The following is a 27,088-nucleotide window of genomic DNA, read 5'->3' on the forward strand; positions in this document are numbered from 1 at the left end:
CGATAACTGTGGCCCCAGTGAAATCATTTCCCCGTACAAAATTTAACTACATTATATTTCCTACAAGAATGTCCCGTTCATTTTTTCTGTGAAACTAATAGTTTGCGCATAGCGAGCGACAGAATATGAAAATCTCATACGCGCTTTACGAAGGCCAGTTATAACGACGCGGGTTTCATAAAATGACAGCGGTAGGGGCAGCTGAATCACCCTGTATACAAATTGTTCAAAAGAGCATATCCGTGGATGATGGTATTAATATTCGACAGTGATTCGAACTTCCTGCCCAGCCCAACCGTCAATATGGAGGGAAGTCAGAGATACTCGGGCTTCACACCACGGCCGCAGCATGGTCCTGTGGAGGGCGCCGCCATTGTCACGTGGGCTCGTCCACTGACTTGTTTATCATAAAAATAAAAATAAACTTATAATAAATGTGATTGATCTTAGCTGTGTTTACGTATCTTGATTCTGAATGCGCCCTGGACTGTTTTCTCACGTTAGGCTCTGTACTGCAAGACTGGCTCCCCGCTCTCTTGACTATAGGAATGCCGTTTCTTCCACCAGTGTTTGTGTTACCCACCACCTGTGCGAGTGATCGCTGAGCAGAGTAGAAAATTGCTGATCTGTAAGAAAGTATACCGACAAACTTAGAGGGATGATAAAGGGGCTTTTGAGGAACAGCGCATGTCCGGAAATCTCATCCAACGACTTTAGGGAGCATGAAAGTTATAAGGACAGGAGTAATGAATGCTGTCAGATCCGTTACCATGTATTCCGCTTAAGGCTCCTTCAGTGTAGAAAGCCACGTATGATGACCTATTGGAATGCTTTAATCCCTATATCTCAACGCTCTCTTCTGCAGTAGCGTTGGATAACATTTCTAAATATGAGTTACTACCCAGAATTTTTTGCCTCAAAACATCCTCTACTACTAGTCGAATATTTATAGGCATATTTTTGTTATACCCAACGCCAGAAGATTGTAGTAAACGCAGCAAGACATGTAGAGGGTCGACAATTGAGGCAGGATCTAATCACCCTCCTGGTTAAGACGGTAAAAGGTCTGCATTTTCAGTGATTCTTTAATTTATAGCTTGACGAATTAATACGGGAAAGAAATTACAATGGCTGTGTGTGATAACGAGACAATACTATTTCACGTAGCTGGAAGCAGTTACAACATATTAGCATGGACGCCGCCGCTATTCTAACGAAGTGAATATTTACTTTCTAAAACTGCCATCGGACTTCGTTTAAAGTTAAGTGAAGACGGGATCTGCATTCACTGCGCGATATGTGCTAAAAGCGGCGATAACGACAGACAGTCAATTTTATCACTTCGTTAGTAGCGAAGTAGTCTCGCCAGGCTGAAACAGACTAGACAGAACACTAAATCTTGTTACAGGATCAATTTCTAAAGGTACTATGAAATGACATTTACACGTATTTCAAGCAACTCAATAATTGTTTAAGAAATAATACACATTTTCGCACTCTGATATCATAGAGACGCCAGTAAACAGATCTGAATCATATGCCCTAACGAAGAAGTCACCTTCCTCTTCTCGAGAAGAAAGCAAGTTACATTTCTTTTGTTTTAAACAGACGCGTGGCGTAATGTTCCCTGCGATCGTAATTCACAGAATCGTTTCACATTATCTGTGCACTGAGGGGGTATACAATGCCGGGAATCTCTTTTATGGGGTACTACAAAACTCTCGCTGTTGACCTTCATCGTAAATACAAGTTATGCATTATCTGCAAAACTGGTCGATTAAACTATTGGTAGTAAATTCCTGGAAACCGAAGTAACCGTCATATAATGTAGCCGTAACCGTCTAGAGCGGTGTTAAGCGGCCGCAAAGAAAGCAAACGTCAGACCGAGCGTTACTGGAAGATTGCCAATTAATGTCAACTTACCCGTGGAAGAGGTACACACAAAACCCTGATTAGACTGAATCTCGAACACTGTTTGTCAGTCTAGAACCCATACCAGTTAAGTTTAATTGTGAATGTCTAAGTAAAAGCGGCGCGTTTCGTCATGGGTCCATTTAGTAAGAAAGAGAATGCCAAGGATCTGCTCATCACATTCCAGTGGAAGACACCGGAAGAAGGCATTCAAAACGGAGAGCCTTTCAGTTAAAATTTCGAGGTAGTAAGTTCGAAGAAAAGTAAGCCACCATATTTATTCTTCCCTCTTCTCGCAAAATGGTAATTACTGGAAAATGTGACTCATGCAGAAGGTTACCGACATTCGCTCTTCTCGTGCAGCATGCGCGGTTGGAATAGGAAAGGGTCTTTCTCACTCGTGGTGGTACCAGAAGTGTCCTCCACACACACTGAAAAGCGGCTGCTGAATTATTGTTAACAGACACTGAAGAACTTATATTTGCCCTTTTTTTGTTGCAGGTTGAGCCGAAAGACATGTCTATATGATGGACGAACTTCGAAGAAAACCAAGAGGCGACTGCTCGTGTACAACCCGGAGGTAAGTTTATTCCTGCATGAATGAGACTGGAAATAGAAGCTATTTCGTCCGCTTCTGCTTACTGATACAACTATTCAATCGTTCTCTGCTTTGTAAAGAACTCATAGCAGAAAACCATATATTCTACAGCCGTTTAACGATTTAGCGAATATCATTTCCAATTCAGCCAACTTTTTACTTCCACGACAGAACCTTACTTCTATGTAGATGATTCAGTTACAGCACACTGGTCACACACAGTGTTACTATTTAATCAATCTCCACTGCAAACGCGTTACGACAAAGACTTTAATGATGTGAAAGTATCCAGTGCTAGAAGTAGATTACAGAAACAATAAGAAAATTTGTATCTCTTTGTCAATGTGGTACAAGTTCATTGTTTTGCGTAAAATGTACATAGAGATCGAAGTCTTTTTCTTATTTAATTTACGTCTTGATACACGCAACCAATAAAAGAAATTTGGTGAAATATGGTTTGTTTCCTGAGGTTTACAATCGACATGCTTGTAGTTGAAGTTTTACTTAAGGCTGAACAGATTTTTCCTTCTCAGAGCTAAGTTGGCCGTTTTATGAAGAATAGATGTTCTCCAGCAGCTATACTATTTTTCTGAGTCGCATTCACTACACCTAATGATGGGGAGGGCGAGGAGCGAGATTGCGGGGAGGGGAAGAAGGTTACGAGATTGAATTGGGATTATATGGGATTGATAGAGTATGCCATCGCTGTTGTAACTGTCAAATGTGCTGTCAGAATTTCGTTAATCTACAAATATGAGCTGAAATACCTGAAACAGTATCCACTGATGTGAAAAAGGACCAACAGGTTGTCACAAACTTAGAACACAAAGTCATAGCAATTTAACATCTGACAGCACCCACCGACGTGGTACAGAAGTGAAGAATAACTGGAAGTAAGTACTAAGGTATACACATACAGTATAGTCATAACATGTAATGACAAAAATTTAAGCAAATACTTAAATTCTATCTATTATTCGCAGATAGCATGACAATAGCAGCTGTAGCAGAAATAGACTTAAATCACGTGGCGGCTACAAAACAACATAAATTATTTCTTCTTCTTCTTCTTCTTTAGAATGGGCCAGCTAAGGATCACGATATTCAACTTTCCAGCCTGGAAAGGGACTTCATGTTTGCCCAGTAAACCCACGTTCTCTGGCTATGTTTCTCCTTTCTCTCCTTTGTCCAAAGGGCGCCGGTCTTTTTACGGGGTGATCTGTCCTGAAACCTCTTTTCTTTCAGTATCCTTCTGAGAAGTGCTCGGTTTCTAATGTCACTTTCAGTTATGTTCAGTTCCCGGATGTCTTTCTTGACTTCTATCAGCCATGGTGTCACGGTCTTCCTACTCTTGCAGTAGTCGAGAAGTCGGTTGGTTAGTTATTTATTATTTAATTATATAAAATGTTACTTACAATTTATGATTCAACGAAATGGTGGCGTGAAAAAAACCTTTCTTTTTATGGCAATTAGTTTGCATTCAAATAGGTTACACCAATAAAGAAACAATACCTCTTATTACAATGGTTACTGTTACGTCGTAGTTATTCTCCTAAAATGATGGGCGCAGTCACTACGGCAGATGTGTGTATTGCTCCATCATGGCCGGTACAGCCGTCATAATGCTGCAACGGGGATGCTGACGCATTTCTTGGAGTCGTTTTCAGTTGGCAATGCTGCAATTAGGCTCTAAGACAAAAGACGATGAACCACGAAGGAATTATCCGAATGGGACGGAAACCGGTAGATACGATATACATGCGCAGATGGTTCAAATGGCTCTAAGCATTATGGGACTTAACATCTGAGGTCATCAGTCGCCTAGACTTAGAGCTACGTAAACCTAACTAACCTAAGGACATCACACACATCCATGCCGGAGGCAGGATCCGAACTTGCGACCGTAGCAGCAGCACGGTTCCGGACTGAAGCGCCTAGAACCGCTCGCCCACAGCGGCCGGCTTCCAGCTTACATGTGCAGAGAAACAAGTGATTAAAATTTCAGGAAAATTAGCTGATCTCTTCATTTTTATTTTTTTTATATTTTTTTCAAGAGCCAGAGTTTCACAAATTATGCAAGACAATAATTATTTTGTCCACCTCTGACTCTAATGCAAGCAGTTATTCGGTTTGGTATTCTTGAGGGATCTGGCGCGTTAAATAGTCAAAATACCGCGCTGGTTGGAGAGCCCTTCCCGTAATGCTGCAATCATTCTCCATTGGGGAGAGATAGGGCGACATTGCTAGTCGAGGTAGGGTTTGGGAAGCACAAGGACAAGAAATAGAACCGCTCACCGCTTGAGGGATGGCATTATCTTGCTGAAATGTAAGCTCAGGATTGGTTGCTTTGAAGGGCAACAAAACTGGGCACTGAATAATGTCGACGTACCGCTGTGCTCTAAAGGTGCCGCCGATGACAACAGATGGGACCTTCTATGAGAAGAAATGGCACCGCACACCATCACTCCTGGTTGTCAGGCCGTCTGGCGGGCAACAGTCACATTGGCATCCACCGTTGTCCAGAACGCCTCCAGACTCGTCTGCGGCCTGGAATCTCACTGAGTGGAATAGAACTGTCTTCAGTGATGAGTCCCGCTTCGAATTTAGTTACGATTATCAGCGAAGTCGTCGTTTCTTTGTCTTAGAGTGTAGCAGGACCGCAAAATATTTTTAAAAAATCATTCGTGTTCTTAGTTTGAGTTTTGAATTTCCTCAATGATTCATCAGTCAATAGGTTGTGGATATTAAGACCTATCGTAGGTCTCCCACAATAGGTCATGAAGTAATAAAGTTATCTGAAAATTCGAGAGCTCAAGATTACGCGTCTGGCGGCAGGAAATAAAAAGCTTCATGGATCCTGGTTTGCATGAAGTAGATATGGGAGAAATAGGGAAATTTATCTCACTTCCAAATGTCAAAATTCCGTTAATGATATTCTCAAAATCTTAGTGACTTTGTAAACTGATGAGCCACGAGCTACAGGCCTGGTATTTGACTCGAAGAAGCGTGGGATGAATTCTTAATTCATTCAAGTAAGCTGCCCGCTGAAAATTCACCCTAATAAGCCCAAACAAAATAGCTACGTCTAGGTATCTTATGATCACAAGGGCCCCACACCACAGTATTAGAAGAAAAACATTTATTTATTTAAAATTTTTGCGTTATGGGATTTTTTGCGGGCTGTTTGACATCCGGCCCATTATAAAATCACGGTACTTTCCAGCTGAATGTTTGTGTGGTTCAAGAGCAAGTATCGTTACACCAAGTCAAGCATTTGCTGCAACGAATCCGTTTCTCTCCACTTGCGTTTTCCGAAGTGAAAAAAGTAAAATAGTTTTTATAAATATAAAATTAAATTGAATGTTAATAACAGATCGAAATTTTGTCTCTGGTACGAAAATAGTAACTGCAAGGGAGACGAAATTGTGAACCTCTACAGATTTGTTATAATAGCCGCTACAGTAACATAAGCCACGCTCTTGACTTTATCATTTACACTCCAGTAAATAGGACACACGACTGAAGTTCAGCCCAATATTTTAACGGAACTCAGTGCTATCTCTAGGAATAATGGGATGTTAATTTGACTACTGCATTAACTTACCTAAGAGCAAGAAATGAATTCCCCCCACACCGAAGCGAAACGTGCAGTACACAACAGACTCTCTTAACAAGACAATGGAATTGAGGTCACGCATTAGCACGCAGCTTAACATCCGACACAAACTGTGGAAAGCAGAAATTCCTAAGGGACAAAATTGGGAGCAGGGCCGGAATTAGGGCTTCTAACCCTCATTCCACACACACACACACACACTCACACACACACACACACACACACACACACACACACACACACACACACGCCGAAATGTTTACTTTGAATTTCTCCAGGACTAAATATGGACCTGCACTCCACTTGGAAGCGAAAACGTGGCCTCAGCAACAGAATCGAAAATGTGGCCACAGCCACATGCAGTTTAAAAAATAAATTAACGCAATGGTGGATAACCTTCGTTATCAGAAATATGTTTACGCAAAAATCTTCATTGCACGGAAAATATTTGCAAAGGTTCATTGAAGCAAAGTTCTCATCTCCGACAACATAACTCATGTCTAGTCTTCCACAGATTCTGGGATGCAGACCTTTTATTCATTGTAGAACACTCACGCATTTCTAGAAATGATTGCGTGTGACGTTACCGAACAGCAGATATAGCATCGTCAAACACCAAAGGAAGTATTGTACACTTAGCAATCGCTACAAAAGTGCGCTTTATTTCCAGAATGAAATTTTCACTATGCAACGGAGTGTGCGCTTATATGAAACCTTCCCTCCTAACGCCTGGGCCACACGAGTTCGACTCAGGACCTCTCCTTACAGCTTTACTTCCACCAATATCTCATCTGCTACCTTACAAACTACAGAAGCTCTCCTGTGAAACTTGCAGGTCTAGCACTCCTGGAAGAAACGATATTGCGGAGATAGTGTCCGGTCGCTGCTGTGCCCTCACAGCGCCTTGCACAGGTACAAAACAATCTCTTGTAGTAGCATTCCAATCATCTGCGACCATCAAATTTTCATCAATATTTTATCAATTCCTTTACTTCCTCATGTGTTCTATTTCCTCATCGTCAGCATACAATATGGGAATGCAAATCTGTACTAAATGGGTTAGTGCTGGCTTGGTTTCAATCACTAAAGCCACTCTTCTTGAAAGACTCGAGCTTCCATGAAAAACAGCATCAAACGTCGTAAATGGAATGACCACACTAAACAAATAGTAGGAAAAGCAGATGCGAAACTGAGATTCATAGGAAGAATCTTAAGGAAATGTAACTTATCCACGAAGGAAGTGGTTTACAAGGCGCTTGTAGGACCGATTCTTGAATATTGTTCATCAATCTGGGGCTCTTACCAAGTAGGAGAGATAAGAGAGCGTCGCGTTTCGTCACGGGACCGTTTAATCGGTGCGAGAGTGCTACAGAGGTGCTGAGCAAACTCCAGTGGCAGAGGCTACAAGAGAGGCGTTTCACATCACGGAGAGATCTGCTTTTGAAATTTCGAGGTAGTACTTCCCGGTAAGTGTCGGACAACATGTTACTTTCTCCCACGCGCATTTCGTAAAATGACCGCGATGAAAAAATTCTAAGCCGGCCGTTGTGGTCGAGCGGTTCTGGGCGCTTCAGTCCGGAACCGCGCTGCTGCTACGGTCGCAGGTTCGAATCTTGCCAAGGGCATGGATGTGTGTGATTTCCTTAGGTTAGTTAGGTTTAAGTAGATCTAAGTCTTTGGGACTGATGACCTCCCATAGTGCTCAGAGCCAAAAAATTCTAAAAGTTGAATCTAATACATAGGCTTACCGATAATCGTTCTTCCCACGCGCCACACGAAAGAAACAGGGAAAGGGGAGGGGGGAAGGGAGGGGGATCAGTTAGTGGTACCAGAAGTACCCTCCTCCACACACCGTCAAATGACCTACAGAGTTCTGATGCAGCTGTAGATTATTTTACAAACGAGTTAATGTCTTAAATATTTGACGTTGAATATGGGGACGAGAAAAAGTTTGGAGAAGATTTGGTACCGTGTTTAAAGTTTGTTGCAAGTCGCTAACTGCTCTCATTACCAAACACTGGATGAACAAAGTCTGTGTACTTGAGCTCCATTTTACGAAAAAGCAAGTTTTCCACTCATGCCAATGTTTATGACGTTATATCTCCTGAATTACGTGTATTACAATGACATAATTTTGTAGTTACATTCAGTGACTTATCTAGAAAGCGTCTGCAAAGTGTGTTGCGAATAGAGTTAATAGTAAAGAAGTAATAAGTTGAAACGTCATGTCTGATGCTGAAGTTTTACTGCACGTCATTCTAAGGAGAAGCTAGTTTTTCACGCACCAAATGTCTATGATGTCATATCTCCTTAACTATATGTCGTACGATGGTATAACTGTGTATGTACATTCAGTGGTGCGATACTGTCAGCTGATTGTCTTGCGAATAGAGTCGGTAGTAAAGTAGCAATAAAACGTCATATCTGAAACCGAAGTATTAGTGCTTGAACAGAGAAAACGTAGTAACCGATAAACTCTTTTCCTTTCATCATTTTGTGGCAGGTGTCAGCGAGAAAAAGTTTCTATAAGGTATGAAATCATGTGTAAAGCTTGCTGGAAGTCATTAAGTACTGTTTCTCAAATACTTATTGAATAAAGTCAGGGTATCTGCGAGCCATTGGTTACACTGCCTCCAGAAATAGACAAAATTTCTAACTGTAATGCTGGTCTTACTGTGTTAAATTTTTAACGATTACATCTGTTAATGAGTAAATTATGACAACATTTTAATTTTTTTAATCAGATTAATAATTCCGTGAGCTACTGAAAACCAAAATTTCGTTGCCCCTGGAAACCAATAGACAGGCAACCAGCAACCTGCATCGGGTAGCCGTTTACTAACGGTCACGGTCCAGTCACATTAAAGAGACCACCGCCTATGTTCGACGTCAACATGGAAATAACCGCGCTCAGACGGGAGGCGACAGCATTATTAGAAGGTATATAAAATGCGAAGGGGGGGAGGGGGACGCGGAAACTGCAATCGTAGTCGTAATTCGGAAATGGAGCGATTATCTGACATCCAAAACCGCACAATCATTGGCTTTCGGGTCAGGGATGGAAGCATTTCCCAAACGGCTAAGTCTGTAAACTATTTGCAGGCCGCCGTGGTGTAAGTACATTGCGCTTGGCAAAACGCTGCTATCTAACACCGGCGCCGATGCGAGTGCTGCACCATGGTCCATAGATGACAGGGGTGAACGGTGGCTGCGGAGCTGTGTCGGGGCGAATAGACGTGCAGCTGTTGAGTAACGCACCGCCCAGATAAACCAAGGGGTTACCAACAGTGCCTACTCAACGACCGTTCAGCAAACGTTGCGCGCATCTGCCTCCGCAGCAGACGCCTGGTCCATGCAACCATGCTGACTGCTGCTCATCGGCGACGAGATTTGGAATTTATACGTCACTACCGCTACTGGGCCTACAGCGAGTGGCGACAGATGATGTTTTCAAATGAATCACGTTTTGTGCTCCATGGGACGTGAAACGTCTAAAAGCTGAGTTCTAAAAGCTGAGTTGCATAATAGTGTGGCTCGTACTAGTTTATTGGTTAGCAGTTTAATATAACAGTTGCGCTATAGGACCTAGAAATGAAAGTCTGCAACTTATTTAGACGTCTTACAAATGTTCACACTTTTACTATTACCAGATCTGGACTATATGACCAGATATGCTTTTCTGACGAGGACTTGTATTTCATACGACTCTGATGTCTTTAGACATATAAATAAGTTTTTGTACTTGAAAATGGCTCAAATTTGCAACCCAATACCAAACTGGGCGTTCACTCACTGGTGACAGGTGGCGTTTTCAGATGAATCTTGTTTCCACGCTCCATCAGACAGTTGCTCGTTGGCGTGAACGGCCAGAGGATGGAGCGTTATGGTCTGGGAAATGTTTTCGTGGCATTCGCTGGGTGATCTCGTCGTTCTGGAAGGCACAGTGGACCAACACAAGTTCGTTCTACCTTTAGATTTCCATCCCTACAGACAGTTTTTTTTTTTTCCTCGGCACGATGGCATCTACCAGCAGGGTACCAGTAGGGTGCCATACGACTCATAGTGTACGCGGACGGTTCAAATAGTACCAGGGTGAGTTTACCGTGTTCGCCTGGCCACCAAACTCTCAGGATTTAGAGCCAATGGAGAATCTGTGGGACTGTCTCGATCGAACTGTTCGCGCCACGATTCCTCAAACAGGGGACTTGGCACTGGAGTTGGCGTGGCTCCAGATCCTTGTCGGTACGTTCCAGAACCTCACTGACTCTCTTCCTGCACGTTTCGTTGCGGTCCGCACTGCAAAAGGTGGTTATTCAGGTTTTTAACAGGTGGCCACATTATCGTGACTGTGGAATCTCGGACGAATAACTCGAGCACTGTCTCTCTCACAATGACGTACCTTGTTACCTAACAGCATTTTCGTGACGATACTAACATCAATATCAAAATCATTTATCGATGTCGTATTTCTTATAGCCATCTACATGATACCGGTCAAAATACTCCGTTTGTCAGAAAAGTTCCTGGACAGTTTTTCTTCAAGATAGAGAATTACACGTACCAAGTAATGATCCTAGCCCCTATGGAAGTAGTCGGCTACCTACACAGTTGCCAACGTTTCTGGATGCCTTGGAAGCAAGGAGGGAAATTTTCAACTGCCATGTTTGTAAGCTCACTTGCCAAAGCCCGTTGGATGTCTGCGATATTTTGTGAAGCCTTTTCACTGGCGGAAACAAGAAAAAATCGCAAGGCGACAGATTGGGAGAATATGTCGGATGTGGAATGGCAGTAACAGAATGTCTGGCCATATGCTCTGTAACAGATACAGCAGTACGGGATATTGCATGGTGATGCAGTAAGAACCAGTCATGAGAATGCCACAAATCAGGGCCGCGACGGTGAATTGCTTGTCGCTAATGTTTCAAGACTTCGACGTAACGTGTTTGTTTCATTGTTTGACCTGGAGGAACAGACACATAGTGAAATAATCATTAACTGTCAAAGAATGTGATGAACATTCTCTTTATTCTCGAAGGTTGTCGCTTGGACTGTTTTTCTGATGATCCAGGACTACTCCATTAAGCATTTTTGACGCTTCGTGTGTGGGTCGTACTGGCAGCACCAATTTTCTACCCCTGCAAGAGTCTTTCACAAACGTGGGATAACGTCTGGCGCTATCCAGTAGTTAAGCAAAAATGCTTCGTCTTTCCTCTTTCTCTTCGTCTTAGTGTGTGAGGGGCGAGTTTTGCATTAAGTTTCCGTTTCCCTAAATCTTTGTGAAAAATCTCATGGCACACATCACAGTTCAATATAAGTTCTTATGATATTGCACACACACAAAAAAAAGGTTCAAATGGCTCTGAGCATTATGCGACTTAACTGCTGAGGTCATCAGTCGCCTAGAACTTTGAACTAATTGAACCTAACTAACCTAAAGACATCACACACATCGATGCCCGAGGCAGGATTCGAGCCTGCGACAGTAGCGGCCATTGCACACACAGTTACATGACAGTTTTCTTGCAATAAATATCTTACACATTCCACGCCTGGATCGTTATGGGCTGCAGGCGCGCTACCAACTCTGGGATCGTCTTGCACTGAGTGCCCGCATTCACGAAAACTTTTGTGCCACTCGAAAACACGATTTTTTGAAAGTGCCTCGCCTGCATATGCTTGATTATCATTGTCCACGTTTCACTAGTGGTTTTCCCGAGCTTAAAACAGAACTTAATTTTCACTCTTGGCTCACAGTCAGCACCCATTGTGTCATCACACGTAATGCCCCAAAAACAGTGTGTTCATAAGCACAGCCAGGCCACCTAGTGAGTTCGCGAGGAAACATGGCCAAGGTAATTTCAAGGACGCCCACATACCATGTAACATAAAAACCACATTTGCTCCTCTCTAGTGCTGCACACTTAGATATTTTTAAAAAAGCATGTCCCGTAACTTTTCTGATAAAGGAAATGCTTCTGATCTATCTCTCTACTCTCTCTACTCAATCTTTGGGACAACATGCATTGGGCATGAATCGGTACTGGGCCAACTACACCCTTTTCTATGATGATCAGGCGTAATATGAATCCTACACTGATAAATCTTGTACTCATCAGTGAAGAGAAACCGACACCATTGTCCGAAATTCCAATCCAGATGTTCGTTTGCTAATTTTCCTCATACACATCAGTGCTGGAAGCCTTTTTCTTAATGTTATTCGTAATGGAATCATAGAGGCCAAATTCGTAATGTGGAGACAGTCTTAAGGAATACAGCGCACAATTTTGTTGCATTCTGGTCGGAGTACCTACTAGGGAAAAGTCATCATCTGCTGTGAAACTTCCTAGTAAATGAAAACTGTGTGCCGAACCAGGAAGTGAACCTGGGATCTCTGTCTCTCATGGACAAGTGCTCTACTGACGACTCAAGCGCATGCCAAAACCCACCTGCACAACTTAATTTCCGCCAATATTTCATTCCTACCTTTCAAACTTCACACTTCTCACACATGCTTCGTGGGACTAGTACTCATGGAAACGAGGATACTGTGGAGACGTTGTTTACCCACACCCCAGCGCACTGGTTCCCAAGCTCGGGGTAGTTACCATCTGAGGGGTAAAATAGAATTTTCAGAGAAGTTTTATTGTGAAATGTCGCAAAACTAAACTATTTTTAAAATATTATTATTTTTGTTATTACTATCATCATCACCGTCATTTTGTAAGAGTATAGCATTGGCTATACATAATACATTAGTGCAGCGTCTGTATTTGTCAGTGTATGTACAGTTTTATGCCACGTTCCTTTGGACATCCATGCATATCAGAAGGAACAGAAACTGCTGACGATTCATAGCAGTAATAAATCATGAAATGTATCCGCAAACTGCGAATACAGTACCCTCCATAACTACAAAATTTACTTCAAACATACGAAAATATGTGCTGGACAGGCAATCGAACCCAGATTCCCTGCTTTACGCTATCAGTCGCCTCAATCGCTTTGGCTATCCAAGCACATTTCACGAACGGCCCAAATTTCCATATCTCCCAATGTCTGCTTCCCAGGAAAAGACACTGCTGACGATTTGTAGCCATGTGAAATCATGAAATGTATTCACAAATTGCGAATATGGTATCACCCCATGCATACATGTCCGAAGGAGCTTTGCATCTGACTTTATATATATCGTCAGATACAGACACTGTGCTAATGTATTTCGTGTCAAAGCCAAGACAGTTTGACGAGAAAATTAAATAAGTCTCTCCCTGTGTGGGAATCACATAATTGTGCCAGCTCTACGAGAAGGAGACACAGAACTTACGGAAGTCTCAGTCTGTCCGTGAAGCGTGCTCGTATACCCGAAGTGATTAAGGCGACTGCTCGCATAATGCGGGAAACCCGGGTTCGAATCCCATTCTGACATAAATTTACATTTGTTTCCAGTAAATAGTATAGCTATGGTGATACCAAATACGCAATTTGTGAATACATTTTATAATTGTGCACAATTTACCAACAATTTTTTTTTTCCGGGCAGTATCATTAAAACACGATGTGATGTGATGAAAGTTACAACTCGTGAAAGGAATGTATGAACATCATCTTCACATAGTCCACCCGCTACACACGTACTTTCTTTTTTGCACCGTGCATCTATGACAATAAAAGTTAGACATACATGTAACAAATACCAGATATCTCACGAAAATTTCTTCTCCAAATTGTATGCGGTTCCTGCAGTGGACCAGAAACTGTTTCAGTACTCACATTGAAACGGATAACGAACTAACTCTAAATAAAAGACAACAGTAACTATATAGTAGCTGTTATGGTGTGGTATACATTATTATTATTAGTAGTAGTAGTAGCAGTAGTAGTAATGTTGGTCAGACACAAATCATTGATAGCTCTAAGTCTACTAACTGATACCAGTTCAGAAGTGAAGAATCCAGCAATCGAATAATTTACAAACAGTAACTATACTGAGGTGACAAAACTCTCGGGATACCTCCTACTATCCTGTCGAACCCCCTTTTGCCCAGTGTAGTGCAGCAACTTGGTGTGACATGGACTCAGCAAGGCGTTGGAAGTCCCCTGAAGGAAACAGTGAACCATGCTATGTCTATTGCCGTCCATAAATGGGAAAGCGTTGCCGGTGTAGGATTTCGTGCACGAACTGATCTCTCGATTATATCCAGTTTCGGGCGACCTCATGACCAAATCATTTGCTCGAATTGCCCAGAGTATTTTCCAAAGCAACCAAGAACGATTGTGGCCCGTTGACATGGCTCATTGACCTCCACAAAAATTCAATGGCTGTTTTGGGACGTGAAGACCATGAATGGTTGCAAATGGCCTTCAAGTAGCCTAACATAGCCGGTTCAGTTGCACCAATGGAATCAGTCCATTCCACGCAAACACAGCCCACAGCATTATGGAGCCACCACCAGCTTGCACAGTGCCTTGTTGACAACTGGGGCCATGGCTTCGTATAGTCTGCGCCACACTCGAACCCTGCCATCAGCTCTTACCAAGTGATATCGAGATTCATATGAACAGGTCATAGTTTTGCAGTCGTCTATGGCCCAACTGATATGGTCACGAACCTAGGAGAGGCGCTACAGGCGATGTCGCGCTGTTAGCAAAGGCACTCGGTAGGGCCGTCTGCTGCCATAGCCCATTGACGCCATATCTCGCCCCACTGTCCTAACGGATACGTTCGTCGTACGTCTCACATTGATTTCTACAGTTATTTCGAGCAGCGTCGCTTGTCTGCTAGGACACGCTCTCGGCGTTAAGTGAAGGCCGTCGGCCACTGCACCGTCCCTAGTGAGAGGTAATGCCTGAAATTTGGCACTCTCAACACTCTCTTGACGCTCTGGATCTCGGAATACTGAATCGTCTAACGATTTCCGAAATGGAACGTCCCACTCGTCTAGCTCCAACTAACGTTCCGCGTTCAAAGTCTGTTAATTCCCATCGTGCGACCATAATCACGCCGAAAACCTTTCGCATGAATCACTGAGTACAAACGACAGCTCCTTCAATGGAATGCCCTTTTATACGTTGTGTACGCGATACTACCGCCATCTGCTTGTGTGCGTATCGCTACCCCACGACTTTTGTCACTTCAGTGTATAGTAGACATACACTCCTGGAAATTGAAATAAGAACACCGTGAATTCATTGTCTCAGGAAGGGGAAACTTTATTGACACATTCCTGGGGTCAGATACATCACATGTCACACTGACAGAACCACAGGCACATAGACACAGGCAACAGAGCATGCACAATGTCGGCACTAGTACAGTGTATATCCACCTTTCGCAGCAATGCAGGCTGCTATTCTCCCATGGAGACGATCGTAGAGATGCTGGATGTAGTCCTGTGGAACGGCTTGCCATGCCATTTCCACCTGGCGCCTCAGTTGGACCAGCGTTCGTGCTGGACGTGCAGACCGCGTGAGACGACACTTCATCCAGTCCCAAACATGCTCAATGGGGGACAGATCCGGAGATCTTGCTGGCCAGGGTAGTTGACTTACACTTTCTAGAGCACATTGGGTGGCACGGGATACATGCGGACGTGCATTGTTCTGTTGGAACAGCAAGTTCCCTTGCCGGTCTAGGAATGGTAGAACGATGGGTTCGATGACGGTTTGGATGTACCGTGCACTATTCAGTGTCCCCTCGACGATCACAAGAGGTGTACGGCCAGTGTAGGAGATTGCTCCCCACACCATGATGCCGGGTGTTGGCCCTGTGTGCCTTGGTGGTATGCAGTCCTGATTGTGGCGCTCACCTGCACGGCGCCAAACACGCATACGACCATCATTGGCACCAAGGCAAAAGCGACTCTCATCGCTGAAGACGACATGTCTCCATTCGTCCCTCCATTCACGCCTGTCGCGACACCACTGGAGGCGGGCTGCTCGATGTTGGGGCGTGAGCGGAAGACGGCCTAACGGTGTGCGGGACCGTAGCCCAGCTTCATGGTGACGGTTGCGAATGGTCCTCGCCGATACCCCAGGAGCAACAGTGTCCCTAATTTTCTGGGAAGTGGCGGTGCGGTCCCCTACGGCACTGCGTAGGATCCTACGGTCTTGGCGTGCATCCGTGCGTCGCTCCGTTCCGGTCCCAGGTCGACGGGCACGTGCACCTTCCACCGACCACTGGCGACAACATCGATGTACTGTGGAGACCTCACGCCCCACGTGTTGAGCAATTCGGCGGTACGTCCACCCGGCCTCCCGCATGCCCACTATACGCCCTCGCTCAAAGTCCGTCAACTGCACATACGGTTCACGTCCACGCTGTCGCGGCATGCTACCAGTGTTAAAGACTGCGATGGAGCTCCGTATGCCACGGCAAACTGGCTGACACTGACGGCGGCGGTGCACAAATGCTGCGCAGCTAGCGCCATTCGACGGCCAACACCGCGGTTCCTGGTGTGTCCGCTGTGTCCTGCGTGTGATCATTGCTTGTACAGCCCTCTCGCAGTGTCCGGAGCAAGTATGGTGGGTCTGACACACCGGTGTCAATGTGTTCTTTTTTCCATTTCCATGAGTGTATTTTAACTCGGTCGATTTTAAATGGCGTACAGGTATGGGTGAAGCAAGTGTCGCTAGGGAGGAGAGTGATGCAGCCTCCTATTCTAAGGAGGAGTCGTAGGTATCCGTGATAGACTGCGAATTGGTTCATCATTCATTCTAGCACACAAACTACTGAAGCACAGCACTTGGAAAAGAAAACGTCGCAAACAAGATTAAAAAATTTAAAAGTAGATTAGTGACTATGATAGCAAGAAAACAAAAAGACCTGAATGCGCTTCGAGTATCACTTGCGATATGCAGTGACTCAGAACAAAAGATTGTTCACAGGTTCGAGTCCCGGTCAGGCACACAGTTCGGAAGTTTCAAATCAGCACACACTCCGGTGCAGATTGGAAATTCATTCTGGAATCAAGTGCAGGTGTTGAATGCGGGCGATCTCTGTGGGGCGGATCTGCAATGTTTCCAGTCCGATGGTACCGGATGAATGTTCCACCGACATTGCTGTGCATGAAGTCGCATGGTAACTTGCACTACTGAGAATGTACCTTGACGTAAAATGACGAGGCGTGCATGGTCTAGGCTTCAAATGTGTCTTCTAGATATACTGCCAGGCTGGAAAGTGTACAGAACCCCCAGTGTCCTGTTCACGACTGGAGACACGGTGCTGTGGACTGAACTTCCCTGAAAATGCTGGGATAGTTTTACTTCCATTACACACGTAACTGCACGTAATTATCACAACAGTATTGGGAATGGGTTTTCCGATGAAAGTAAACAAACTATGCAAGTGAGAAAGGTGGTGCAAAAGTTTATATTAGACAGTGTACGACGTTGCTGTTTTGTTCTACATGTACGTCTACATACATACCCCGAAAGCAACCATTCGATTCGTGGCGGAGGGTATTCTGTACCGTTACTAGTCGTTTCCTTTCCTGCTCCATTTGCAAGCAGAACGCGGCAAAAACGACTGTCTATATGCATCGATATGAGCCCTAATTTCTCGTGTCTTATCTTCGTTGTCCTTAGGCGAAACGCATATTGGCGGCAGTAGAATCGTTCTGTAGTCAACTTCAAATGCCCTTCTGTAAATTATCACAATAGTGTTCCTTGAAAAGAACGTCGCCTTCCCTCCATGAATTCACATTTGAGTTCCTTAAGCATATCTGTAATACCTGCGTGTTGTTCGAACCTACCAGTAACAAATCTAGCAGCCTGCCTTTTAATTGCTTTGATGTCTTCTTTTAGTCCGACCTGATGCGGATCCCAAACACTCGACCAGTATCAAGAACAGGTCGCAGCCGCGCGGGGTAGCCGCGTGGTCTCACTCGTCCTGCCACGGTCCACGCGGCTTCCCCCGTCTGAGGTTCGAGTCCTCCCTCGGGCATGGGTGTGTGTGTGTCGTCCTTAGCGTACGTTAGTTTGACTTAGATTAAGTGGTTTGGAAGCCTAGGGACCGATGACCTCAGCAGTTTGGTCCCACAGTCCTTACCACAAGTTTCCATTTCCAACAGGTCGCAGTAGCGTCCTATATGCACTCTTCTTTACAGATGAACCACGCTCTCCCACAATTCTTCCATTAAACCGAAGTCGACCATTCGCCTTCTCTACTACAATCCTCAAATATTCATTTCATATCGCTTTGCAACGCCACGCCCAGAGAGTTAAACGACGTAACTGTTGCCATTCATCCGTAGTTCACAGTATATCACGTGAGAAAAGGACAAGCTGAATTTCGATCCAGCCATGCTTTCCCAAAACCGTGCTGATTCATAGACATAAGCTGCTCGGTCTCAGGAAAATGTATTACATTCGAAATGAGAATATGGTTCAAATGACTCTGAGCACTATGGGACTTAACTTCTGAGGTCATCAGTCCCCTAAAACTTAGAACTACTTAAACCTAACTAACCTAAGGACATCACACACATCCATGCCCGAGGCAGGATTCGAACCTGCGACCGTAGCTGTCTCGCGGTTCCATACTGTAGCGCCTAGAACCACTTGGTCACACCGGCCGGCGGAAATGAGAATTTACTAAAGTATTCTGCAGTAAACCAAAGTTATGGATATTGGCCTGTAATTTTGTCGATCCGTTCTTTTACCCTTATTATATAGAGGAGTCACTCGCGCTTTCTTCCAGTTGCTTGAGATTTTGCGCTGGGCAAGATATTCGCGATAAACCCAAGGTGGTTTGTGTTTGCAACTCTTTCAGTTGTTTCTCTATGCCAGAGTTGCTTAATATTACGTCTCCATACGGGAGTCTGATAATCAAACGACAGTATGTTTGTACGATTCTCCTGCGTGAACGATTTCTTAAACGCGATATTTAAAACTTTAACTGTCACACCGGACTGGTTAACAAGTGACTGGACCCGCTTAGCAATTTTACAGAGAACCAGAATTTTCTCGGGTTTGTTTTTTCTTGGGTCCTTCTCAGAGCCAACTCTGACGATTGCAAGCCTAAACGTAGAGGGTATCACCAAAACCAAACAACAAATCGTATCACAACTTTGCCGCACGCACAAATGGGACATAATGTGTATACAAGAAACACACAAGAAAGAAGGGGCAATAAGACCAGAAATAGAAGGAATGAAATTAGCCATAGAAAATCCACATCCTAAATATGGCAGCGCTGTCTTTACAAAACCTGAGATGGCCATAATATCAACTAACAGAACTACATACAATAACACAGAATTACTGACTGTCGAGTGTAGTACCTTCACCGTAACGCCAGTAAACAAGCCGCCCGGAGACAAGTTCAACTTGACTTTGCCGCCAGACTTCAACAACCAGAAAACACAGTTCATCTTAGGAGACTTCAACTGCCACAGCACATCATGGGGCTACAAACTTACAGACGACAACGGACATAAATTAGGGCAGTTGGCGGAAATAAATAACTTATCCCTGATCCATGATCCCAAGCTACCATGCTCGTTCAGCAGCAAAATCTGGAAGCGCGAATACAAACCTGATATTTGTTTTGTAAGCGCAAATGTGGAAGACCGATGCTTAAAAACTGCATACGCACCTCTTCCTAAAACACAACACCGACCTATCGGAATCCAAATATACGCTGCTTTGAGAACAACGAAAATACCATTCCGCAGACGCTTCAACTTTAAAAAAGCTAAATGCCCAGAATATGCTGTGGAATTGGATGCAGGAATAAAAAATCTACACCCAATTCCAGAAAACTACCAAACTTCCGTAGAGACCCTCCAAAAGATTTCTCGAAGACACATACCCCGAGGCTGCAGAGAACATTTCATCCCAGGTCTCTCTGACGAATCAAAGAACATCCTGAGGGAGTACGAAATGTTTTACGAACGGGACCCCTTTAGTGAACAAGTAGTCCAATGTGGAGAAACACTAATGGAAATGATCAGTGAATCAAGACAAAGGAAATGGGTCGACACTCTGGAAAGAATGGATATGACCCACAGTAGCAAAGTCGCTTGGAACTTAATAAGAAAACTTAATTGCGACTTTGGGACAGCTAAACAATGCTCTTCAGTAACACCCAATCAAATTGCCCATCAACTCTTACTAAATGGAAAACCCAACAAGAAATGTCAGAAAATAAAAATCAACAGAATTCAGAGTCATGAGTCAAGCATGTTCGAAATACCATTTACCATGAAAGATCTTAATCATGGAATGAACTCAATGAAAAACGGGAAAGCAGCTGGAGTCGACGATATATGCGTGGAACAGATCAAACAGCTCGGACCTAGTTCCAAGCAATGGATCGTGCAGCTCTTTAATCATTGCTTAAAAACGTGTAAGATCCCAAAGATGTGGAGGAAATCAAAGGTAGTGGCGCTATTAAAACTTGGGAAAGACGCGGGTCATCTGAAGAACTACCGCCCAATAGCACTCCTGTGCCATCTGTACAAACTGTACCAACGAATAATCCTAAGCCGCATAGCAAATATCGCAGACCAACAGCTCATTCCCCAACATGCTGGATTCAGACCCGGGAAATCATGCACCAGTCAAATCCTAGAACTCACAGAACACATAGAGGAAGGGTTTGAAAACAAACAAATAACAGGTGTAGCGTTGGTGGACTTAAGTTCTGCATACGACACCGTCAACCACAGAAAGCTCATGGAAAAAAACTGTACTGTACATTTAAGGATCATCAGTTCACAAAAATCATTGAATCTCTGCTGCAAAACAGACAGTTCTATGTAAAGCTGGACGAAAAAAAAGCCGATGGCGTCGATAAAAGAAAGGTCTCGCCCAGGGCAGTGTGCTGCCCCCCCTACTATTTAACCTCTGCACCAATGATCAACCAACACCGGAACGCACTACCCATTTCTTGTATGCCGATGATCTGGCCATTACAGCGCAAGGAAATAGCTTGAGGAAGTAGAAGGGAAATTAGAAAGCTCGCTACACGTAATGCCTGAATATTATAAAGAGAACTCCCTCAAACCAAATCCATCTAAGACACAGGTTAGCGCTTTCCACCTCCGCACAAAACAGGCAAACAGGAAGCTGAACATCACCTAGAATGGCAACAAACTGGACCATACGGACAAACCAACATACCTTGGTGTCGTGCTGGATAGATCACTGACGTACAGATATCACTGTGAAAAAACCTGCCAAAAAGTTGATGCCAGGAACAATATTTTAAGAAAACTGACGAATAGTAAATGGGGAGCTAGTCCGACTGTATTACGAACAACTGCTCAAGCACTTTGCTTCTCCACTGCAAAATATGCATGCCCTGTATGGTCTCGATCCACACATGCCAAAAAAAGTCACTACAGTCCTTAATGAAACATGCAGGATAACAACAGGATGCATGAAACCCACTCCACTTGGGAAAATATACAAAGCAGCTGGATTCTCATCTCCTGAATCCCGAAGACTTGCGCACGAACATACAGAAAAATTTAAACAGATTTTCGACGAGCGTCACCCGCTGCATGGTTCTTCATGTGGACGTAGCAGATTTAAATCACACAAGAGATTTCTCACTAGTGAATTGAACGAGCCTCCGAAGGACTACCCTGCCTCACGAGAAATACCCAGCGGCAGTACATCAAGCTGGAAGATTTGGAGAACACTGAACCGCATCAGAACAGGCGTAGCACCAGTTAAAGCAAACCTAGTCAAATGGGGCTTCAATGACGAAGGAGACAACAAATGCGACTGTGGTGAAGTTCATGATATGGAACACCTTACACAGTGTTCCATCTGCCCCACAAGGTGTACTCTAGACGAACTATGGCTTGAGAAGAGAGAAACATTGGAGTTGGCCCGACATTGGGCTGAAAGGCTTTGAAACAAATCTCCGGACACGAAAAAGTAAAGTAAGTTCTCGGGTTTCGGGCAGATCCATTTCTAAGGTATGACGACGGTATTTCTAAGTTGCTAAGGTATGGACAGTGGTAGCTGTATGCTTCGCTCATAGAGCTTTTCACAGACGCACGAATTTCTGCTAACCATTGCCTGTCGTCGTTCACGCGTTCTCTTTCGAACCGAGCGTGCAACAGCCATTGCTTCCCAAGCATTTTCCAAATCTGGTTATTAAACCATGTTCGGTGTTTTCCATGTTTACTCCACTAAGTAGGCACATTTCTCATACCACGATTTACAGTCTGCTTAAACATTGTCCAGATTTCCTCTACGTTCATCTTACTGGAACGGATTGATGTCAATTCACTGTGAGATGCAAACGGCTGCTTATCTGCTGTTTCTACCAGAAACAGTCTCCTGGCCTCCTTGACTGTTTTTGACTTTCGTAACCGTAGTTGCTATAATGGAACCATGATCACTAATCCCCGTATCTGTACTGACGTTGTCGGTAAGGTACGGCCTGTTTGTAGCTACTAAGTCTAACATATTTCCAATGCTTGTTGGCTGCCGAACTAGCTGTTCAAGACAATTCCCTGAAAACGTTTTCAAAAGTACTTCGGAAGATTATCTGTCTGTACCTTATCTGTCTGAAACCATCGCAATGAATACATAGACGTCCCAGTCTATAGTCGGTAGGCTAAATTCGCCTCCAGCCAGTATTGCATGATCTGGGTATTTACGCGCTACTGATAGTAGACATTCTTTGAATGACTATAAAACTGTCGCAGCGGAGTCGAGTGACAGGTAAAACATCCAACAATTAATTTGGTTTCACCCAGACCAGTTATACGCGAGCAGGTAATTTCACTGTCACACTCAACTTCGATCTCAATAGAGACAATATTTTTATCAAATGCAATGAACGGCGTCTAATCTGTCTTTACGATATACGTTCCATGACTCGCTAAATATCTCAAAGCTTTCTGCTTCAAGTTTCAGCCAGCTCTCGGTCCCAAGAATAATATGAGCGCGAGAACTTTCTTGCAGTGCAGTAAATTCGGAAACTTTGGTACGAATACTTCAACAATTTTCTGATAAAATTTTGACGCAGTCTGACTTGCCTTTCTGCGTATTGACTGAAGAGAGTTCATCAACCTACCTCAAACCATACCCTGGCCTAAAAGAAACCCATGCCCACTGCACAAGTACTCGGCTATCCAAATAGCTGCTTCGTTTGTGCAGTGCACCACTGCCTTATCGAGGGATGTCCTACAACTCCCCGCCCGATAACATATATCTAGACATCTGCAGCCGAGACAGTCACAGGGTCGGCGAAGCCTTTGGTTCAGACCCTCCATTCGACTCCAAACCAAAAGGATTCCTATCAGCTCTGGGAACTAATTGCGAGCTCTGCTTACACACCGTGCACGAGGCCAGCAGCCTTCTGCGTGATGTTAAAATCGGTCGCGAACGCTCGTTACATAAAGGTTAAAGAGTAACCGACCTGAGAAAACAATGAGTCGCTATTCTTACACCTAACTGCGACGTTCTTTGAACTGTTGAGTACGTGCCAAAAAATATCAAACGCTCAAACACAAAGACGTTATGACTGCAATTTACTGTATAACAGGTATCCCTTACGAAAATCTCTCAGTTTATAGAAGAAGCCAGAAAGCGCCGTGTCTTCCTGTACGAGATCCTATTCTTTTCCTCCTCAAATTGACAAATACGTCAGTTTTTATTTTCTGAAATCGTTTCTCACAATAAGCTTTACGAAAGAGAAAACGTGTTTCAGTCTTACGCATATGACTAAAAGTCTATTTTAAAATACACTGAAGAGCCAAAGAAACTGGTACACCTGCCTAATGTCGTGTAGGGCCCTCGAGAGCACGCAGAACTGCTGCAACACGACGTGGCATGGACTCGACTAATATCTGAAGTAGAGCTGGAGGGAACTGAGACCATGAATCCTGCAGGCCTGTACATAAATCCGTTAGAGTACGAGGGGATGGAAATCCCTTCTGAACAGCACTTTGCTAGGCACCCAGATATGCTCAATAATTTTCATGCCTGGGGCATTTGGTGACCAGGGAAAGTGTTTAAACTCAGAAGAGTGTTCCTGGAGCCACTCTGTAGCAATTCTAGACGTGTGAAGTGTCGCAATGTCCTGCTGGAATTGCCCAGGTCCGTCGGAGTGCACAATGGACATGAATGGATGCAGGTGATGAAACAGGAATCTTACGTACGTGTCACCTGTCAGAGTCGTATCTAGACGTATCAGGGGTCTCATATCACTCCAACTGTACACGCCCCAAAGCATTACAGAGCTTCCACCAGCTTGAACAATCCCCTGTTTACATGCAGGGTCCATGGATTCATGAGCTTGTCTCCATACCGTAGAAACCCATCTGCTCGATGCAAATTGGAAACGAGACTCGTCCAACCAGGCAACATGTTTCCATCATCAACAATCCAATGTCGGTGTTGACGGGCCAAGGCGAGGCGTAAAGCTTTGCGAGGTGCAGTCATCAAGGGTACATGAGTGGGCCTTCGGCTCTGAAAGCCCAGGTCGATGATGTTTCGTTGAATGTTTCGCACACTTGTTGATGGCGCAGCTTTGAAATCTGCAGCAATTTGCGGAAGGGCTGCACTTCTGTCACATTGAACGATTCTGTTCAGACGTCGTTGGTCCTGTTCTTGCAAGATCTTTTTCGGGCAGCAGCGATGTTGGAGATTTGATGCTTTACCGGATTCCTGATATTCACGGTACACTCGTGAATTGGTCGTATGGGATAATCCCCACTTCATCGCTACCTCGGAGATGCTGTCTCTCATCGCTCGTGCATCCACTGTAACACCACGTTCAAAGTCACTTAAATCTTGATAGCCTGGCATTGTAGCAGCAGCAACTGATTTAACAACTGCCCCGGACACTTTTTGTCTTATATAGTCGTTTCCGACCACAGCGCCGTGTTCTGTCTATTTATATATCTCTGTATTTGAATATGCCTTTACCAGTTTCTTCGGCGCTTCATTGTATAATGCACTACACTAAGAGAGGCGTTCAATAAATAAGGCAACAATTCTTTTTTCTTGGCCAATGTCGATTGCAAAAATGCATAATTTGTCGAATGTTTCCGCTTCAGCTTCTACAGTTTCAGGAAGTTCCGATAGGAGCTGTGCGTAGCCTCCAAAATGGCGATTATAACGGAGGTACGTTGCAAGCAGAGATCTGCCATTGACTTTCTTTTGGCGGAAAACCAGAGTGTCGCAGATATTCTTCGTCGCTTGCAGAATATCTACGGAGACCTGGCAGTGAACAAAAGCGCGGTGAGTGGTCGTACGAGGCGTGTGTCATCATCGCAACAAGGTCGCGCAAACCAGTCCTATCTCCCCAGCGCCGGCAGACCTCGCACAGCTGTGACTCCTGCAATGTGATCGTCGCTACAAAAATGCAAAGGACCTCCTTCTCCATGATAGCGCTGGGCCTCACACATGTCTACGTACGCGAGAGAAGTTCACAAATCTTCTCCTTTAGCCACCCTACAGCCCGGATTTCGCACTTTCCGACTGGCTCTGTGAAGTATGCAGTCAGGGGAAGCAGTAGGTGGTTGAAAGTGAGACTACTGATGCATCAGAGCGTGGGCTCCGACGTCGACCAGTAGAATGGTACCGCGCGTGCAGACAGGTCCTCCCCGTAAGGTAGCGCAAGGCCATCACATTGAACGGAGATTATGTTGAAAAATAGGCTTTTGTATCCAAAAGAGTGAGAAATAATATGGTATATTGGAATCCTGAATAAAACCAACCTGCTTGCTGAAAAAAAAGTATTGCATTACATACTGAACGCCCCTCGTATTTCCCTAAGTCCTTAAAAGTCTACTGTGCCAAAAAAGAAAATTGCCACGTATGTACTACTACACTACTGGGCATTTAAATTGCTACAGCACGAAAACGACGTGCTACAGACGCGAAATTTAAACGACAGGAAGAAAATATTGTGATATGGAAATGATTAGCTTTTCAGAGCATTCACACAATGTTGGCGCCGGTGGTGACACCTACAACGTGCTGACATGAGGAAAGTTTCAAACCGATTTCTCATACACAAACACCAGTTGACCGGCGTTGCCTGCTGAAACGTTGTTGTGATGCCTCGTGTAAGGACGAGAAATGCGTACCATCACGTTTCTGACTTTGATAAAGGTTGGATTGTAGCCGATCGCGATTGCTGTTTATCGTATCGCGACATTGCTGCTCGAGTTGGTCGAGATCCAATGACTGTTAGCAGAATATGGTATCAGTGAGTTCAGGAGGGTAATACGGAACGCTGTGCTGGATCCCAACGGCTTCGCATCACTAGCAGTCGAGAGGACAGGCATCTTATCCGCATCGCTGTAACGGATCGTGCAGCCACGCCTCGATCCCTGAGTCAACACATGGGGACATTTGCCAGACAACAGCCATCTGCACGAACAGTTCGACGACCTTTGCAGCAGCATGGACCATCAGCTCGGAGACCATGGTTGCGGTTACCCTTGACGCTGCATCATAGACAGGAGCGCCGGCGACGGTGTACTCAACGACGAACCTGGATGCACGAATGGCAAAACGTCATTTTTTCGGATGAATCCAGGTTCTGTTCACAGCATCATGATGGTCGCATCCGTGTTTGGCGACATCTCGGTGAACGCACATTGCAAGCGTGTATTCGTCTTCGCCATACTGGCGTGTCACCAGGCGTGATGCTAGGGGTGCCATTGGTTACACGTCTCAGTCACCTCTTGTTCGCTTTGATGGCACTTTGAACAGTGGACGTTTCATTTCAGATGTGTCACAACCCCTGCCTCTACCCTTCATTCGACCCCTGCGAAACCCTACATTTCAGCAGGATAATGCACGACCGCATGTTGCAGGTCCTGTACGGGCCTTTCTGGATACAGAAAATGTTCGACTGCTGCCCTGGCCACCACATTCTCCGGATCTCTCACCAATTGAAAACGTCTGGTCAATGGTGGCCGAGCAACTGGCTCGTCACAATACGCCAGTCACTACTGTTGATGAACTGTAGTATCGTGTTGAAG

At 44.5% G+C, this 27,088-nt stretch overlaps 1 protein-coding gene across 14 annotated transcripts in view; it reads left to right on the top strand.

Moving 5' to 3' along the window:
* Positions 1-27,088, top strand: part of LOC126354429 (axotactin) — a 547,963-nt gene that overhangs the window by 157,008 nt on the left and 363,867 nt on the right. For all 14 annotated transcript variants that reach the window (XR_007565327.1, XR_007565328.1, XR_007565329.1 and 11 more), the window contains exon 2: positions 2,413-2,491. Coding sequence is in view for 10 of the 14 variants with exons in the window: in XM_050004068.1 (XP_049860025.1) it covers positions 2,436-2,491 (56 nt within the window). In the remaining 4 variants the exon portion in view is untranslated. The remainder of the gene's footprint in view (positions 1-2,412; positions 2,492-27,088) is intronic.

Source organism: Schistocerca gregaria, chromosome 3, assembly GCF_023897955.1.
Source record: "Schistocerca gregaria isolate iqSchGreg1 chromosome 3, iqSchGreg1.2, whole genome shotgun sequence".
NCBI lineage: Eukaryota > Metazoa > Arthropoda > Insecta > Orthoptera > Acrididae > Schistocerca > Schistocerca gregaria.